At 40.4% G+C, this 20316-nt stretch overlaps 1 protein-coding gene across 1 annotated transcript in view; it reads left to right on the top strand.

The window, feature by feature from the left end:
- vlc (vulcan) overlaps nucleotides 1–19726 on the top strand; it is a 140654-nt gene extending 120928 nt beyond the window's left edge. Inside the window, exons 5-8 of the mRNA XM_065235375.1 lie at nucleotides 5852–6524; nucleotides 6638–6737; nucleotides 8316–8470; nucleotides 17624–19726. Coding sequence (XP_065091447.1) covers nucleotides 5852–6524; nucleotides 6638–6737; nucleotides 8316–8470; nucleotides 17624–17947 — 1252 coding nt within the window. The 3' untranslated portion in view covers nucleotides 17948–19726. The remainder of the gene's footprint in view (nucleotides 1–5851; nucleotides 6525–6637; nucleotides 6738–8315; nucleotides 8471–17623) is intronic.
- Nucleotides 19727–20316: the final 590 nt, after the last annotated feature.

The raw sequence follows: 20316 nt of genomic DNA, 5'->3' as shown, positions 1-20316 counted from the left end.
GTCTTAATTTCGTTAATTCTGTAATCTATGTTGGCAATGCCTGCCTCTTCGTGTAAATTTGTTATTCTAGTGTCAAAAGGACGATCAAGTACCATCCTCAGCACTCTATTCTGAGCGACCTGGATTTTGTTCCTGTGAGTCTGTGCACATGATTCCCACACCGGAGCTGCGTAGAGGATCGCAGGTGCTATGATTTGTTTGTAGACGGCCAGTTTGTTCACCCTTGAGAGGCGGGATCTGCGGCAAATCAGCGGATACAGACACCTAACCAAGGCAGAACACTTGACTACAGTTTTCTCTACATGCGAACGGAAGAGGAGCTTTTCATCGAACAACATCCCGAGATAGGTTACTTCGGCAGACCACTCAACCTTTGTGCAATCTATGATTACAGTACAAGATGGAGCCGGTTTCAGTTTGGGCGATTGCCGATGGAGGAACATGATCGCTTGTGTTTTGGAGGGATTGATTTTAATTTTCCACGTGGTGGCATAATCAGCAAAGGCGTTAAGGCATCGTTGAAGTTTGTTCGTTATTTCGCGAGGCATCCTTCCTTTGACGGCTATTGCGGTATCATCTGCGAACAGGAAAAACAAGCAACCGTCTCCGAAGGGAGGCGTGTTGGAAGTGTAAATGCTGTAAAGCAAGGGGCCCAGCAGACTGCCTTGTGGGACTCCTGCTGGGATGGAACACTTGTCTGAAAGACAACCATTCAACGATACCTTAAACGACCTTTGCTGGAGGTAGTTACGGGTGATTTTTACAAGATATGGTGGAAAGTTGAAGTTACAAAGCTTGTACACAAGTCCGTCATGCCAAACATTGTCAAACGCCTTTTCAACGTCTAACAAGGCCATGGCTGTGGACTTGGATACAGCTTTGTTACTTCGGATGTTATTCGTCACCCGTACTAGCTGATGATTGGTAGAGTGCCCCTTTCTGAATCCAAACTGTTCCGGAAGGAGAATGTTATTTTCCTCGACAAACTTGAGCAAACGATTGAGAATGAGTTTCTCGAACAATTTGCTCAGCGCTGAAAGGAGGCTGATGGGTCTGTAGCTTGAAGGCAATGTTGGATCCTTACCGGGTTTGCGGATTGGTATGATTTTAGCTACTTTCCAGATGCTTGGAAAGTAGTGCAGTTCCAAACATCTGTTGAAGATAGCGGTTAGAAGAGACTGCACTTTCATGCTGAGTCTCTTCAAGATCAAGTTAAATATACCATCAAACCCGGGAGCCTTCATGTTCTTGGTGCATTTCAGCGCTGAGCAAACTGTTGTACTGTAATCATATCCGCTGGAGGCACGACACAAGGGGAGACATCTAGGTTTTGAACGCATTGCGCAACCTGATAATCGAGCGGACTTTGGATATTCGAGCCAAGCAAATGCGATGAAGCGACATGCTTGCCGATCGCATTTGCTTTCTCCTGTGGGGTAATTAAAAGCCGATCGTCATCATTTTCGACTCTGAGAGGTGGAACGGGTTTGAGATGATTTTTCAGGACCTTGGCTACTTTCCAGAATGGTCTGGAGCGGTCGTCCAGATTCTGGACAACACGCCCGAAACTTTCATTTCGGAGTGAGTCCATTCTGACATGGTGGTAGTCTTTACGCAGGCAGCTTCTAGCAGGAACCACGTTGACACCGACTTCAGTCACCACCGGTTGGTGGTCGGAGCTGAGATCGTTGTGCGCCTCCGGCTTGGATAGTACGATGTTTGACAGGAAAAAGTCCAGGGTGGACGGATTTCCCGCCGGAGAGATAAAAGTTGGTTCGTCCGGAAACTGCACAGTGTACAGTCCATGTTGTGCGTGGTCGAACAATAGACATCCATTCCGGTTCCGCTGGTAGTTCCGCCAAGCTTCATGGCGGGCATTCAGGTGGCCCCCACGATGAATCGGGAGCTAGTACGGGTGATGGCGGTCAGGTCGTTCTTGAATTGAGCTCCTAGTCCATTGTTGGCGGTGCACTGGCGTGGGCAGTAAACAGCGATAAACCGGACGTTTCCAGTTGGTGATTCCACCTCCACACTAACGGCCTCGATGATAGAAGTGCGGACGTGGGAGTGCAGAACTTGATTCCCTTTCTGACGATTTTTTCAGCACACCGCAAACCTGTGCGTTTTATCAAGACTTTACGGTTAAATTACTCTTTCAGAAGAGGAATGAAATATCTGTTACATCTAAATTGAAAAAAAATGTTCATATTTTGGAAAATATAGGCGGTGTTCAATCTGCCTTGGGTGTTCATATTGCCCCTAGGTCCCCTATCCTCCAATAGTCGATTCAAAATTATGAATACATATGACATTTTTTCATAATTATGAAAGTCTACGTAGACTTTACGGGGAAAGGTTTCAGAAAAGTCGAATGCAGTCTTAGTCTACGAGGGGGGAGGGAGGAGTATACAAGTATCAAATTTCGGTCTATGTGGATTATGACCGGCCCGTTTGGAGAAATTAAGGAATAGTTCCTAGGGAATTCTGAACCTCATTTCAAGGAATTCACGAAACCACTCCAAACCAGAGCTGGTAAATATCACGGCCGTCATGAGAGAATGAGAAAACAGGTCCTCTCACTATCACGAGACGAAACTACCTATCATTAGTTTTTTTTTTGTCATTTTCCAATGATCAAGCACTCATGAGAATAATTCTATTGCGGTTTTTACATCTACATTTCTAACTGATTTAGATTAATTCAAGCAAGTAACCGTATGTAATCGGTAGAGTCAACATATTATTACGATTTTCTCGGTACAAGTAACTTTAAAAGCAATAAATGATCTAGTAATTACGATGATCACTGTGACGAAAAATTCGATGAGATTTTGAAGAAAATCTCTATCATCGTTTCATCCGATGATAGTGACAGAAGTATCTCTGTAAATATCGCGTGAGATCTTTCATTGAAAATGACATTTGCCAGCCCTGCTCCAAACGCATTCTAAGCAGAATATAGAGCAAATTGCGAAGATTATTCGATGGCAATGTTAGAGGAATACTTGGTGAATACTGAGGAGAGATATTTTCAGAAGAATGCAGAGTGAATTAAAGAGCGTCCTATAGATAATTTCTAGAGTATTATGAACCAAATTATAAGGGAATACCTAAGGTGAACTCTAAGGAAGTTTTTAGTCATTTAAAGGAATATAAATCTCGGGTCTTCCTTAGCTCAGTCGGTAATGGCGCCGCTACAAAGCTAGACCATGCTGGAGGTGGCTGGATTTGATTCCTGGTCCTGTATAGGAAAAATTCTCGACTTCCCTAGGCGTAGAGTATGATTGTACTTGCCACACAATTATACTAATGCAAAAATTGTACTGGCATCGAAACCTCTCAATCAATAACTGTGGAAGTGCATCTAGGACACTAAGTTGAGAGCACGCAATAAGCTAATAAGTAATAAGCAATAAACTTGAAAAACGAGGAAGATGAAGAAGAAGGAGAATTCTTGAGACAATTTTAAAGAAATCCTGTGTAGGGCTCCAAATTGACTCAAACACAGAAAGTTGATCGAGATTACCGATGAAAAGCAAAAAGTTGTGCAAAAATCGTAATCAATTTGTGTACCATGGAACAATTTCATCTGTTTATGTATTTTTCTATAAATGTAATTTTCAAATTAATTTTGTTTGGTCTAGAATCAAGAATGGAAAGAACTATCCTCACATCAATATGTATCCAACACATGAATTTTTACAATGTGATCAACAAATGATATCTATGTGTCAGACCCATACTTAATATGTGTATGTACATATAAAAGCCATATGTAACCACACATACTATTCATTTGAATCATAAATTTCATGTGTGTTATTGATTATTAGTGTAGAAAAATTGCAAAAGAAACAGGTTCAGCAGCATAGAGGGTATCGGGAAGTAACTTTCGGCGAAGGTGATTCGGTTTTGGTACGTGATTATTCTGATCCTAATAAAGCCCCTTGGTCCAGGCAGCAGTTCTTCAGAAAAAGGGAGCAAGAAATTATTTGGTGAAACTTACCTCTTCGGGCAGAACGATCTAGTGCCACACAAAGCAAATGGTTAAAGATAAGGAACCGGCATCGGAGGAAATCGAGAAGATCGGGAGAGGAGTAGCAGACAACGCAGGGGTGATATCGAACACTTTGACGAATGACCAGCAGCAACGTTCATCAGTTCGTGAAAATGTATCATTCAAAGCCGTGCTGAGTGATTGCAATAATCAATGTGAAATCCAGTTCCCTATGCTAGGTTACTAGATAGGGCTGAAGAAGAAGAAGAAGAAGAAGAAGTAGTAGAAGAAGGAGAAGTGTTAGAATTTGATAAAGAACATTGGCTTGTTAAACCAGAAACTTGTAACAGGAAACGGAAACAATTATTTGATAGCGGCTTGTTCGGAAGACCTTTGAGAAATTTTTTTACAGGACCAGTTTTTGACTCACGTATCTTATCTCGTTCACAGAACTCAGCTTGTATGCATCCAAAGCAAGGCCGTAATGTTGCAGAAATTCAAATGCAGTAGATAATTCAAGAACAACATGTGAAAAGGGCATACAAGCTTTTTGTAAACAAGCCTTCTTATGCCCTTTTCTCGCCACCTACATGACACCCACGCAAACCATCAACATCACCGGGTAGGGTAAACTTTCCCCTTCCCGATGATGTTGTTGCTTTGCGTGGGTGACCCTCGGTTGGCGAGAACAAGGCTTACAAAGGTTTGTTTACAAAAAGCTTGTATGCCCTTTTCACATGTGGCTCTTGAATTGTAAACCCAAGGATCATTTAGCTTGTCGTAGGGGTGTTCAGTACCATCTTGCTCTCTCAATAAAGTCAGTATTGTCTCAGCAATCAACCCGCGTGCGTGTTTATTACAGTTATAATATAATATGAGCCGCACACACCTATCAGAACCCTTCTTCTTCTTCTTCTTCTTCTTCTTCTTCGCATTTCAAGCTTATTGCATATCGCATATTAGCTTATTGCGTGCTCTCAACTTAGTGTTCTAGATGCACTTCCACAGTTATTAATTGAGAGCTTTCGATGCCTGTACCATTTTTGCATTGGTATAATTGTGAGGCAAGTCCAATCATACTTCTATGCCCAGGGAAGTCGAGAAATTTTCCAACCCGAAAAATTCCTAGACCGGACCGGGAATCGAACCCAGCATGGTCTTGCTTTGTAGCTGCGCCTTTACCGACTGAGCTAAGGGAGGCCCCCCTATCAGAACCCTCTTCCCATCTTAAAGTGTCTACGCAATATTTGGGCAGCCTCTAATGTAAATAGCGTACATACAATTTCGATCAAAGTATCGAGTACCGCAAATTTTTCACGTTATGTGGATTGTCATTCCTCATATGCCAGAAGTGCCGTTTCCGTGCAATTTTGTTAACGTGTACAATTTTTTGAAATATTAAAAATACATAATTTGAAATGTTCCAGATCAGAAGTGGCCGCATTTTAGCAAAAATTCGAATGATTGCCCATAACAAACAATTATGCAATGTTTTATGCAAATTGGAGAAGGCCATAATTCGGCTGCCCAATAGTTTTTGGAAAGATGACTGTAGTAGGCTTTGAAATTGTCAAATCAAAATTCAAACCAATTTTGAGCAATCTAATAAGCTGCTGGAACTAAACATTAGTTCTTCCGATTCATATCAAATTTATAGTGTTTTACTAATTGTACTATGTATCAGTACGTAATTAGGTACCGTAACCGTAAAACAAAACGGAATCAAACATTTTTAAATGACTTCAAACGTTGTTCAGTTGTAGCATGTTTGAACAACAAAAACCAAAAAAAAAATCCCTCATTTATTGCATCAGTCTAATCAATTTTTCTTGCTCTAATCTCACCACCATATAGTCACCATCATCATCATCACTCGCATTTGGCCAACGGCAAAGTCACATCAAACGGAACGACCACATCGCTATCGTCGGCATCTTCGGCCCTATCGTCATCGTCGTCGTCGTTAGTGGAATCAAAGAGAGAGCAACGCAGCACCACAGTGACAACCATCAATACTACTACTACCACAGCGAGCTGTGAATCCCGATCGGGATCTTTGGTGAATTCTTTATCAGTGGTCACTTCGGTTGAACCGGTGACGTCTGGTGACAACAACAGTAGTGACGCAAGCGTCCCCTATAACAATAATAGTAGTACGCAAGAATCTCGATCGGATGCGGCGGCAGTAGTAATCGAGCAAGCATCAGTCGAACAGCAGCCTATTATCGGTGCAGAACAACAAAAGATGAAGTTGAGTGAACCGACGACGGTCGTTAACGGAGGTGATGGTGGCGATTGCCCCACGTCCACGACGGTGTTCCGAAATGGTACCAGCAGGAAGAATGGCCACCACCACATGGTGGAGGACGATAAGGAAAATGCAAACGGTGACCTGTTGTTGGAAGTGACGCCGATGGCCAAGACGCAGCTAAAGGATGGAAACTACTTTCTACAGGTGCTCAAGAATGAACAAAATCGGCTACTCACAATGGCAGCCGACATTGACAGGGATGTTGAACAGTTGAAGGTAAGCTTAGCTGCAGCAGAGCTGAGGGAGATAATGTGCGACAACTTTGTGTGTGCTATCAGTTTTATAATTGGATTTGATGGAATGAATCATCGGTTTTTCTTTGCTTTTAGATTGATGGCGTGGAGATCAGCGAGGAAGTTGCCGGCTATGTGCTGGCGGCCGCTGGCAAGGCACGGCTCCTAAGTACCAAGAAAATGAAGCAGTTTGAAGGTAAGTGTGCATTGTTTTCTTGCTGATAGACTAAGTACAATAGATTGCTACAATACCGTCAAAGGTTTCTCATCGTTGCTATACTGAAAAACATTCAGTCAAATTAAAAATCAAAGACCATTTCATCGAAACTTTAAACTACATCCTCTGCACAATCTGTGCAGCAGAAGCAATCAACATAAATGTCTCGTCCCATTTCAATGCAAATTTCGTGGAGCCAATGCACAATGCCCAAATTGGCTGCAAGCTGCTAGGTCAAGCGGTTGCACATTACCAATTCAGTAGCGGAATCAAGCATTCCAGTCCAGTCGGCACCCAACATCTACCCACCCTACGACCTGTGCAGAGTCAAATGAACCGAGCATCGGTTCGGTACCCAACTTTTCTATATAATTAAAAATTCAAACATGTCGGAAGCCTTCATCGATGCGGGAGACTTATGCATTCCAATTTGCAAATAGCTGTATTCTGCCTAGGTGCCTCTCCGCCGTCAGATTGGGCTAAAGGGTTCCGTGCGGAATGAGAAACGGGCGTGGAGACATTCATTCGCATAATGGGCAAGCACGGTAAAGATGCAAAACATTTTTTTTTTGGAGCGCATCCAAATTTGTGCCGCCGCGTCCGCACAGTTCTTCCGCTGCAGACATATTACCCATCTCTCTTTTGCTCATTCTCTTTCGAAACGATGGCGATGGCACGAACAACAACAATCATCTTCAAGGTACATTATTTGAGCCGTCTAACCGAATCAACCGGTCGAGATAAATAACTCGATAGAGAATCGCAATTGGCTTGGCAACTTGTTTCAAAAGTTTACCCGTTTCAAAATGCGAAAGGTGCTTTTATTAATGACGACAGTCTCCAAAATTGATGTTGTTTTTCGTTATTATCACACATGGCTTGTGTTGTTTACATTCTCCCTGTCGAGGGGCATCGTTATCGCATTTGTGGTTGGTGGTGCTATCGAAAGCTCAAACTGCCATTCCGCTTCCATAACAACAGCGCAGAGCAGCGCCAACAAAATGTGATAAGAGAAAATGAAAACAGCACATGTCATATTTGTGGAAAAATTGCATTTCGGATAATCACATGAATGTTTATCGTGGATTACCTAAGCCTCGCTCTGACGTGTTAGTGAACTTGCGCCATTTAGCCATGTAGAGTGTGTGACTAACTTATCAATCTCCATCAAGTACAATAAGGCACTTTCGATTGTGCTATATGCACCTCACTTATTGCCCCATCATACTCGGCTTAACCTTGACTTTTTTGCGATTATTTTGTTTTATTTATATTTATTTCGCCCAAACAATTCTGCCATACGGCATGCCGTTCTTTATTCTGTCTTTCATTCCGCCTTTCCCACATAATCAGCTTTATTTATTTACTTTCACATTCTGACGGCGACACAGCGGGATTTGCGCTTGTTTTCCAATCTGCAATAGGAAAACTTTCACTTGCGCGGATTTTTTTCCACTTTAGATTAGTTTATAGATTAGGGTTCATTGGGCAACTGATTGATTGATTGATTGATTGAATGATTGACTGGTTTACTTATGTTTCGTTTTCCTCACCTAGGTCTATGTTACAACAATCTCAACCAATCACCGGACGAAAAGTTCCAAACGACGAACGAAGATCTGCGCGGTTTCTGGGACATGGTGATGCTGCAGGTTAATGATATCGATGCGTCCTTCGAAGAGATCGATTCCTTCCGGAGGAACGGGTGGAACGTGAGTTTAACAATCTTAGTATAAGATTTTTATAATTTGATGAATCTACTCAGCTCTGAGTAGGTACCCCTTTACTTTACTTAGCTTTCCATCATCCAGCAGTCCTTGGCTTCTGTAATAATTTTACGGACGACTTCTTCTTCTTCTTCTTCCTCGCATTTCAAGCTAATTGCGTATGGCATAATAGCTTATTGCGTGCTCCCAACTTAGTGTTCTAGATGTACTTCCACAGTTATTAATTGAGAGCTTTCGATGCCTTTACCATTTTTGCATTAGTATAATTCAGGGTGGCCAGCAAACCAGGAAAATCGGGAATACCGGGAAATATCCGGGAATTTGAAAAGTAACCGGGAAAACCGGGTAAAACCCGAGAATTCGGTGAGAGAACCGGGAAAAATAAATTAATTATACCATAGGAACAAATTTCAGCACCAGAATTTCAGAATAAACCATTAAAACAGATTAATCCTTTACCAAATGAATGTCTTGCTCTATTTGCTGCATAATTTTCTTCAGTTTCCCGTCTTATTGTTCTTAGAATTTAATCACTCAGCAATATTGTAAATTGATATTTGTCGTTTCAATTTCAGATGTAAAGTGTTTGGTCCTTAAAAGAAAATATTGAAGATGCTGGACTTTGGAAACAAAAAATTGTAAAAACCAAAACTGAATTATTCTTTTGCAGGGTTTAATTTTGTCGTTGTTCTATATTCTCACGATATAAATTCCAGAATCAACTTGGAATTCTGCTCTGAATTATCTTAAAACTGTTCTGAAATAAGCCAGAAAACACCCCGCGTAATAATTACCAGTGAATTCTTTTTGGAATTTCCTTGCAACCCCTTTTAATAATTTAATTGGAATCCTTCTTAAAATATGCCTTTTTTAATAAAAACTAAACGATCTATTCAACCTCTTGTGGTAAATAGGAGAACGTCAAAAAGAGTGTTGTGAGTAGAAATATTTGTCGTGAGACATAGCAAGCGGAACACTTTTTTACTTTTCCTGATAAATTGATTCATCTGAGATGATCCAAAACTTGATTTACAGTTTAAAAATTTAATTCTGTATCGTTTTTGCAAGAATCATGCTAGTGTCCAGGAATATTTTTGGTGAGAAAAATGGAAAATTATAAAAGTGCTTAGTGGTTATTATATTCTGGATTTGTATGCAAATAGTTCAAGTGCAAAACAGTTCAGATCTGTGAAAAATCGTAAAATATGGCAATTGACAAGATGTTGAATGACAAATGCTCCAATTTGCTTTGTGAAAAATCCTCATTCTGATGTAAACAAATGTTTTGGCTGACGTTTCCTCTCGAATTCGCTTGGCGCACTCTACATTGGTAGTGCATTAAAAAGGCATATTATCTTGAGCCTATCTGGAGATTGCGATTCCTTTGAATATCTCTTAACTCTATTCAAAACAGCAGAACTCTTTCGAAACTTTTATTTTGAAAGCCTTGCAATCAATTTTGTTTGAGTTCTGTGATGAATCTTTCGCACTAGGGTTGAAATTATTGCCATAACACTCTTAGAACTCGGTTTCTTGTTGAATTCTGATCATAATTCTCTTGGAATACTTCTTAAAATTCATCTGTAATTTTCCTCACGATCCCCATACAAATCTCCTCAGTATCACGTAGGAATTTTCCGCAAAGTTTTTTTTTCACAACTCCTTTTTAAATCTTCTAAAATTATCTAACAATTTAATTTAGAACATGCATTCTTCTCCACAGAAATCCCTCCAAATTCATCTAAAAATGTCTAAGGATTTCATGTTAGAATAATTCTGGTATTCTACTCAGAACTTCTCATTTGAAAGCTGTGTGGGAATCTTTTGTTTGAAATCAACACTTTGAATTCTTTTAAATTTTACTAAAAACTCCAGGGTTTGTCCACTAGATTCTATAGATTGTTCTGTAATTTGTTATAACCCTTAAAATGCCCCTTCAAATCTGTGAGCTTGAACTTTTTTTCAAAATCTCATATTTTAATTATTTTTCTCCAAATCTTGCATCACAAAGGTTATTATTAATCACAGATTTTGAAAAAAAAAAATTCTAGTTTCAGAATCTACACAAATTTAAAGCCCCACGATCTTGGGAATCTTCTTAAATCACATTTATCCCTTCAGTAAATTTCTTTCAGCACGTTCTTAAAAATGCGTTCAATTTCGTTTTTTATTTTGTTGAATATTAACAACCGGGAATTTTTGAAGTTTAAGCCGGGAAAACTGGGAAAAAACCGGGAATTTCTAAATGATGATTCACTGGCCACCCTGATAATTGTGTGGCAAGTACAATTTTACTCTATGCCCAGGGAAGTCGAGAAATTTTTCAATCCGTAAAATTCCTAGACCGGACCGGGAATCGAACCCAGCTACCTCCAGCATGGTCTTGCTTTGTAGCTGTGCCTTTACCGACTGACCTAAGGGAGGTCCCTTTGTGGAAGACTACAAATTCCTAAAGGGCTGTCTACACGGAGGGTGAGGGGGATGTGGGGTTGCAAAGTGTTCCGAAGTACATAAAGGGTTTTTTTTTAATTGTGTATGTGGGGAAAGAGGAAGGGGTTTTGTCTACAATGTCTAAAAATCTGGAAGTCATCATGCACACTAGCGCCGGCAGCGTAGTGAGTATTTTTTGAACTTTTATGACCACCACCCAAAGGGTCGGGGTCACCTGATGAACAACTTTACTGACTACTGTCAACTTTCTAGACTATTAGGATTTCAAGAAACAATTTGTTCGAGAAGTACACATGCACGTTAGCGCCAGGTAGTAATACAGTTTCAAACTAAACTAAACTATCCTCTACCCGCATGGCCATGGTTTTCTGAGCCCATGACAGTAAAATTAAATTGATCATCAGAATCTCGAAACAGAATATAAATGTACTGGAAGATCATACACAATAAATAGCGCAAGTAGTGGGACCTCCCTTAGCTCAGTCGGTAAAGGCGCAGCAATACAAAGCAAGACCATGCTGGAGATGGCTGGGTTCGATTCTCGGTCCGGTCTAGGAATTTTTCGTATTGGAAAATGTCTCGACTTCCCTGGGCATAGAAGTATGATTGGGACTTGCCTTGCCACAAAATTATACCAATGCATAAATGGTACAGGCATCGAAAGCTCTCAATTAATAACTGTGGAAGTGCATCTCCTCGAACACTAAGTTGAGAGCCCGCAATAAGCTAATATGCGATAAGCATTAAGCTTGAAATGCGAAGAAGAAGAAGAAGTAAGCGAATTCCTTATTGCCCACCACCATCGTCGAAACCCAGAAACGACTCTGTTTTGAAATTTGTGTCCGAATTCATCATTATCATTCCTATCTCTCCATGGACATGGAGATTGACAGTATTGAAGCAAAGGGTTATTTATTTATTTATTTATTTATTTATTTATTTATTTATTTAAGCCTCTTTGGAAAATATTTGCGCAAATAGGCGTAAAAACCCCCGTCACCTATCCAGCAGACTACGTTGAATCCGTTGACGAAATGTTTCCACTGTGCAGTTGAAATCGAAAAAAAAAACATAGAATTCATTGAAACGGGCAGACATGAACCGTATTGGATCATGTAATCCGTAATTAGCTGCACGGGGTCTGAGATGCAGGAAACTTATCGATCGTAGAACTCGTTCAGGTGCATAGATTTCGAATTCAGTCAAAATCCCGGGAGAGGCGATTTCGCTTATCAGCACTTTAGCGTTAGCGTTAGCGTTGTTATGATATACTTCGTAGATTGGATACTAGCGACACTCACGTCTCTTCTGAAATCCTCAGTTAGACTACTTTCAGGAATAATGCTGGGGAGTAAACATTGGTTCCAATCTAAACAAGAGTAACAGAAGCATGACTGTCGCTATTCCCGGCCACCACCATCTTTACCATAACTAGGGATAGGGAAGGAAATGTTGATGTAGTACTTACTTAACGAGAGGCCACCGACTTAGCGACACCCTCATAAGTGCTACGGAGTTGGAGGGTTGGGTAGGGTATTCGGTTAGGATTCACCTCAAGTTGGCGATGCAACCAAAAGGATGTATTGTTTATTTGTTGTTTATTTAATCTCTCGATAGCCGGCTATCGAAAGAACATATTCATTTTGTTTACTGATCATGGATTTTAAGAGTCATGACGGAGAGCTTGGGATTAAACCCATGATTTTCTGCTCAGTAAGCAAAAACGATCCCTCCAGGGTCATCGAGCATCTCAGAACTATAACGCTTCGCGACAATACAGGACTGCGTTTTCGCTTGATATGCAAATAGTTTCCGAGGTTAATGGTCAATATCAAATATACAAATGATGGTGGCGACTTATTGTACTGTGGAAGAGCTTGGGGTTAAATCCATGATTTTCTGCTCAGTAAGCAAAATCGATCCCTCCAGGGTCATCGGGCATCTCATAATCCACAGCGCTTCGCGCCAAGGTACAAATATATGGATGAACTATCTATTATTGAATAACTATTATTTACCATAATTACATGAAAGAAATAAAATATAAACTACAAACAAAACGTGACTACTAAATCTCAAAAAGATATTCTCACAAATGTATTTCACGCAACCAGGAATCTCAAAACCATTAGACGCTATAATGATACTCTGCACATGTTAAACACAAGAAGAGGCTAAAAAGCAAGCGTCCGACACACAAAACCCGCCAAATCCACTTGCAGTCACAATCAACGATTCTACGAATCGCGAGCGCTCACGAATCGTAAAACCGCTGACTGCGACACTCTGAAAGCGAAATTGATAAGCTCTATGCGTCAAACACCCGCCCTTCAATCCCCTCCCGCATCCATTAACACAAATCTCCATTACAACATCTAACGAATTCAAAACTCTGAAAATCACTCATCTATAGCAAGTGAGTGGAAGCAACCCTGCATGCAACCATTCTTCATGGTACACTTTTTCTGCCTATCTTTCTATTAGGCTTGTGGACATGCGTTAGCTTTGAAACTTCTAACCAAACTGGGAAATCTATCAGATCACAAAAACTTGAAAAATCTTTCAAAGGTAATTACAAGTAAAATAAATATTGATTATTTCACGCAAAAACGAGCAAGTAATATTAAATCTCTTGTATCGCATGCTAATGCTAATTGACTGTAACAAAAATAATATGTTTAAATAAAATAAAATATTAATAAAATTATATGCAAAATTTACTAGAAGATCATTACTTTATTGGTGAGAAGCTTCTAATAAGCCCTCCCAGTTCCTCTGTACCTATACAGACCAAATCTGATACTATAATCAGAATTGCTCAGTCTGCATGAAGCAGCCGATTTCATCAAGGAAGTTCTATTAACAACCAAGAATTAATCGTTTGAGGCATACTGAAGCATTAAGAAGGTGATATGTGTCACTATAGGAAATCATCATCGTTGCAAATATAAAGAAATTAAACATAACCCTTTGCTTCAGTACCGTCAACCTCCATGTCCATGGGGAGGGATTTCGCTTATCAGCACTTTTGCTGCAAAAACTGCCTGGTTAATCTTCCGCCTACGTTCAAGAGTTTCAATACCCAGTAGTTCGCAACGATCTTCGTAGGGTGGAAGGTTCGTAGGATCGTACCAAGGAAGGTGGCGAAGAGCGTAACGAACGAATTTCCTCTGAGCAGACTCGATCCTCGCTATCCAAACTGTGTGTCCCTGCCTCCATATTCTGTAGGCATAGGGAAATGAAAGAAGCGAGGTTTGTTGAGACCGAACGTTGTTTGGGGTGGAAACCATGTTGGTCAGGAGAAATTTAGTTTCTACAGCTGGCAAATAAAGCGTCGTTGATGATTATCTCGAATACTTTCGAGCAGGCACAAAGTGAAGTAATTCCTCGGTAATTCTCCACATTTTGTTTGTCTCCTTTCTTGAAAATCGGGAACATGAACGAAGATTTCCAACGAGAGGGAAATACACCTTGTTGTAACGAAATATTGAACAGCTTTGAAAGCGGAGAGGAAAGCTCTGTGGAGCATATTTTGAGTATGGACGATGGAATGCCGTCAGGCCCAACAGCGTTCGAGAATTTCAGCTTCTGGATGGCAGAGTCGACGAGGTCCAATGTGACCGTGAAAATATCAAAACTGAACGCGTCACTGGGAGTATCTCTGATCCCTTCAGCAACTTGGCGTAACGATGCCGTTGAATCGTTGAAAACACTCTTGAAATGCTCAGCCAGGCAGGTTACATTTCTCTAAAGAAGTGTTGGCTCTTTTATCGCTTAGATGAATCTCAACCGGTAGCCCATCCTTTTTCCTTTTTGTCTTCACAAACGTCCAGAATAGCTTAGGATTACGCCGGAGATTGGTCTGCATACGTCTTGAGTATTTCTTGTATAGAAAACGGTTGTACATTCGGTAGCAATTACTTGCTAACGAAAATAATCGTTTGGTGAATGGATCACACGCGCTTCAAGTGTTGTAATCGAGCATTGGACCATGCAGGTTTTGGAGCAGGTCTCCTCAGAGGCACACAATCCATTATTAATTGGCTAACAACTTCGTCGAAATAGTTCACGGCTTCAACAATGGACGAACACAAGTCAAGCGACTGCCAATCTAGCTGGGCCAGTGAGTGATTCAATGCGACGTAGTCAGTTCTACGAAAGTCCAGGCTTTGTACATCAACGATGTTTTCATAGAGAACAGGAACTGATCGATTGATGAATGCTTCCAACGCTGGATGATCGGCGTCTAGATGTATCAGATGCTCGGATGCCTCAGTGACACTGCACTCTAGTGCGGCGGCTTCGTTGTCGTTCAGTCGTTTGGAAACCGCAATCAAGACGCCACCACCACGTGATTTGGCACTGTTCATCCGGTTACGGTCATTACGAAAAACTGAGAACCTACTGCCAAATAATTGTGCTGAGTGAATTCGATCATCTAGCCAGGTCTCGGTAAGAACTATTGCATCGTAGTTGGACTCAACAGCAGTCAAGAATAAGTCGTCAATTTTAGTTCGCAAGCCACGAACATTTTGATGATTTCCCATAGTGACTTTTATTTGTTTATTGGTTATGTTTGCATCAACAGACTAGAAATAGTCCCATTGATGTGTTGTAAAAAAAGTACAGATTATACAGACTTCATATACTACAGTTACAAACGAACATAGCAAGGAAAGCATTGTCAAGTTACTAAAAATGTATAAGTCTAAAATATTACACTTAGCTGTTGGGTGTCAAGCGCCTTCGGTCAGCAAAAGAGGCAGAGAATCTTCGGCGAAGCATATTCCGTGTCAAGTGGAAATCGCACATCGACGCTACTCGGTTGAACACTCGCTGCAAGTCATAAATAGCGCTCCCTAAGCTATAATTAGTTCGAATAAGTGGAAGTCTTAGCATAAGACTGTTGCGTAGTGATCGAGGTTGAACATTAATGTTCACTTGTTGCAGAATTGCTTCGTAGTCGATTCTTCCTTGCAGAGTATCGGCGACGGTTAAGGCTCTGACAACATCTCTTCGGATACGTAAGGTAGCGATTCTCGTACCTTGGAAGACGAAGTGCTTATCTCCAAGGCAGCTTACGGAGCGCGAAGCGAAGAAAACGTCGTAGAGCGATTTCAAGAAGTAAATGTCTGTGAAGTTCTTAGTAATCTTGAAGACAAAGCCAAGAGTTCTGGACGCTTTGTCGACGACATACGATACATGGTGTGAGTGTGTCAGCTTTGAGTCTAGAAAAACGCCTAAGTCTTTCACGCAATGCACCTGTTCGATAGTCGTGCCTAGTAGTTTGTAGTTGAAAATAATCGGTTGTTTCTTGCGTGAGAAAGTAATGATTGTACACTTAGCTGGGTTGACCACCAGTCGGTTTAGACTACACCAGTCAGCAATGTTGTCAATCTGATTTTGGAGAGAACGGCAGTCGGCGAGAGAGTGGATGCGCATAAAAACTTGTTATGAATTAAACAAGCTAATCTTTGATTACAGTAAACCCCAAAACAAAAAGCGGATGATAAGGAAAATATAAATGGAATCCGCGTAAACGGTGGCCATACTATGCGGGTTTTGACTCAATTGGTATCAACATGGAATATCTCGGGATCCTCACCAGATAGAAAGTTACTTTTTTCCAGAAAGTTGTTCAGGAGATCGTAACCTTTTCGCTGGTGGACAATAGTTCATGTTCTTACTACGAGCGCTAGTATACATGCGAAATTCTCGCATGTGATATGTCTCGAGTTCCTGACCAGATAGAAAGTTAATGTTTTCGACAAAGTTGTTCAGGAGGTCAAAGCCTATTGCTTGGTGCACAAAGAGCCATGAAGTGAAAAAATAACAGTATCTGAATCTCGAGATATTTTATGTGTGAGAATTCCACAAGTATACTAGCGTCGCGTGGTTAGAAAATTCTAAACTACCATCCACCATGACCCCCTGAACAAGTTTGAAGAAGACATTTATTTTCTATCTGGTCAGGATCTAGAGTTATCTTATATGCAAGAATTTCACATATATACTAGCTCCGCATATTGAGATAACTTGGAACTACTGTTCACCAAGCAATAGGCTTGACCTCCTAAACAACTTTGTCCAAGACAGTAACTTTCTATCTGGTCAGGATTTCGAGATATATCACATGCGAGAATTTCACATGTACATTAGCGCTACGTAGTGGGACAAAGAAAGACCATGCTGGAGGTGGCTAGACAAGGTTAGAAAATTTCTCGACTTCAATGACATAGAGTAGATTTTACTTGCCACACAATTATACTAATGTAAAAATGGTACAGGCATCGAAACCTCTCAATTAATAACTGTGGAAGTGCATCTAGAACACTAAGTTGAGAGCACGCAATAAGCTATTATGCGATAATCAATAAGCTGGAAATGCAAAGAAGAAGAATAAATGTGCTAATTCACTGTTCTCGTACTTATGTATTCTTGAGAATTAGTTGAACAACTATTGAAAAAAACAACAATTAAAATACTATTGATTATAAACAACAGCTTTTTTTTATGGATTCGGATTCGATAATTTTAGACTGCATGGAACATTTTTTGTCCTACCACTTGTTTTAAGAACTCATTTTTGCGTCTCAAAACAACGAAACACCTTCTGGGAAGGAAAGGGTAACGAGTTTACATCGGACAACGTCTGCTAACACCTAGTCTCACATTGTTCCATTCCAGAAACCGGAACCCAAAAGTCCCACCCCTCAGGTACGTAGCACCGCTCGGAGTACGAAGCTGACGAAACGGCCCTACAAGACCCCTGCCAACGGGACAAGCAACGGAACCACCGCGGACAGTACGGCAGCCGATGCGAAAAAAGCTTCAGCTGCCGCTGCCGCTGCCAGGCGGGAAGCCCAGCGGAAACAGCTAATGGAGCTTAAGCGGAAGCAGAAACTCGCCAACAGCCAGCAAAACGTTGAGATATTTGTTCCGGAAACCAATGGCAAAACGGCGGTGACATTTGCGGACACGAATGGCGCTCCACCAGTGGATGCGAGTTGATCCCGTCCGCTTCCAGCCGCCGCTCAACACTAACTGGGCTCAACCGGACAGTCACCGGATGTTGCGTAATTTTTTTTTGTATTACAACTTTTTTTTTTGGTCATTCGTAGATTACGCGCTAAATCACATACACCACATAAGGGACACATTCACTCATTCAAACGCATTACCTATAGGGAGACATGATTGGACTGACTGATTAAATAGACGACGATGAGAGGGAGAGCGAGAGTGATAATGACATGATTTGCACTTGAGTGGATGGGAATTTTATGGAAGGTATTGTATGATTGCAGGACGAAAACGGAAAGAGTGAACTTGTCGATAGATAAAATGATGATAAACCCGTAACTGAAATGCATCAATTGTGATTTTACGAGAAATGACAAATTTTTTATACGTTGAATATACTTATTATTAGTTAGAGGGTAATCGATTAAACAATAAACAATGCGAAGAAATTAAGGAGACATATTTATTTAGTTGTAAGAGTCACGAAATATAACATATAAATAAAGTAGACAAAATTCACGTTTTTGCGATATAGGAAAATCTGTGTGCGAAGGCAATTGCCTTTCTATTTTTGGATATTTTTCTATTATCTTTTCGCTGAACGATATTCTACATCGAAAGGAATGTGAGAAGCGTGAATTTGCTAAATTTCCACGTGGTATTTTGGAAGGGCCGGAAGATGCGAAATTTACTTTGGCTTCGTTAGAGATTAGTTTGTAAGCAAGATTACGATTACCGATCACCTTCACTAATACCTATTAGGTACATATCTACTATTTATATACTATTACTACTATTAGCGAGTAGTGAAGCAAATGATGGTTAATAAACTTTCACACCGACACAGTTTTGGCAAGGTTGGTATTATTTTTTGTGCGGCAGAGTTATCGAACTGGTTCGCCAATCATGGAAGTAACTAAAGCAGTGACATATTTTCATCCTTGAATCGTGAAACTGATATGTCGAAACACGCCGTTGAACAATTTTGTGAGTTAAGTTTTCCGTATTTTCTTTTCCCAATTATTCTACTTTGTTGATTTCCTACCTGGTCTCGGCATTTTTCCACCAGTGATAGCTTTTTAGAATCCACCGAACAAGTTTGTCGAATCCTAAGCATTCCTACTATTACTTTGGCTTAAATCCGTTTCCATCACACCAATATATGAGTGCCTTTTGATCGTTGATCGCGTACAAAGTAGTACAAAGCGTAGGTGTTTAGTTGTGTTAGGTTTTTGTTTGCTTATGTTTGATTATTGTGCCGTTCGTTCTAAATTTGGTTTGGAAAAATGTCGAGTTCAACCTTTTCTCCCAAAAAATCTATCAAGATAAAAGATTTGCTCACGCTTTCAAGGAATAGATTAGAAGAAACTCTACTATAAATCGTAGTAGTTGTAAAGAAGAAGAAAATGATGCTTTCTAATGAAAATTCGAGTTTACACGCGTAGAGAAGTACTAACGTTCAATACAAATTTAAGCGAAGTTTTCATATTATGCATAAAAAGTTCTAATTATACTACCACCCACTGTATATTGTATCTATTAACCTCTATTGACGACACTCAACAATCCCTCACGAACGGTGTGCGATCGAAGGATCCGCGGTGGAAGATAAGATGATGTAGCCGCATGAGATGGTTACTAAGTACCTACTGCAAGGCTACGGCTACCAATCCGATGTTTGTTAAATGTAGACGCAATGATCTGGATCGTTGATGTGAGAGATAAATAAAGGTGTTTTGTGAAACACCCCGCAGATTGTAAACGGAATATTGGATAGGTGTTGGTTTTTGTTAGCTTCGAAATTCCATGTTGCATGTACCCAGGATGACGTGACTCCGCAGGAAGTGCCGCTCGACATGATGTACTTATACTTCTTTAGTATTTTGCTATTTTACACTGTGCGTTCTTTGCCACCGAAATACAGCTGTGGTTACCCGAGCAAGAACCGATAACTATCGGATATCATATGAATTCTTAACACTCCGAATACCAAGTATGCAATTATATAACTTAGCCATTTATTTATGATTTCCCAAAATTATGGTACCTCTAGAATTCCTAGGCTCTGTAGATTATTTAAATTGCAGATAGATTGAAAATAAGGTCGTCTACTTTTTTTAAAGCGAAAAGAGTTGTTACACGTTTTTTTTTTCTAAGATGTGTTTTTGGGTTTTGCAAATGTTTTAAGATCCATAATTTAGATTAATGGGTACAAATGTTCATAATTAGCCAAAATATAATCATGGTTCCTATATATGGAAACTGGAGATAACGGAAAGGTCATATAAAGATCCGGAACATCCGTAAAAGTGGTCTATCCATAAACCTGATCCTAGAACTCCACGGTTTTTCGAAAA

This window comes from Ochlerotatus camptorhynchus, unplaced genomic scaffold (assembly GCF_037179485.1).
Source record: "Ochlerotatus camptorhynchus isolate MF236.1 unplaced genomic scaffold, CSIRO-AGI_Acam_v1.1 ptg000475l, whole genome shotgun sequence".
Taxonomy (NCBI): domain Eukaryota; kingdom Metazoa; phylum Arthropoda; class Insecta; order Diptera; family Culicidae; genus Ochlerotatus; species Ochlerotatus camptorhynchus.
Note: the sequence above shows the minus strand (reverse complement) of the source record. Positions and strands in the feature narration are given on the sequence as shown.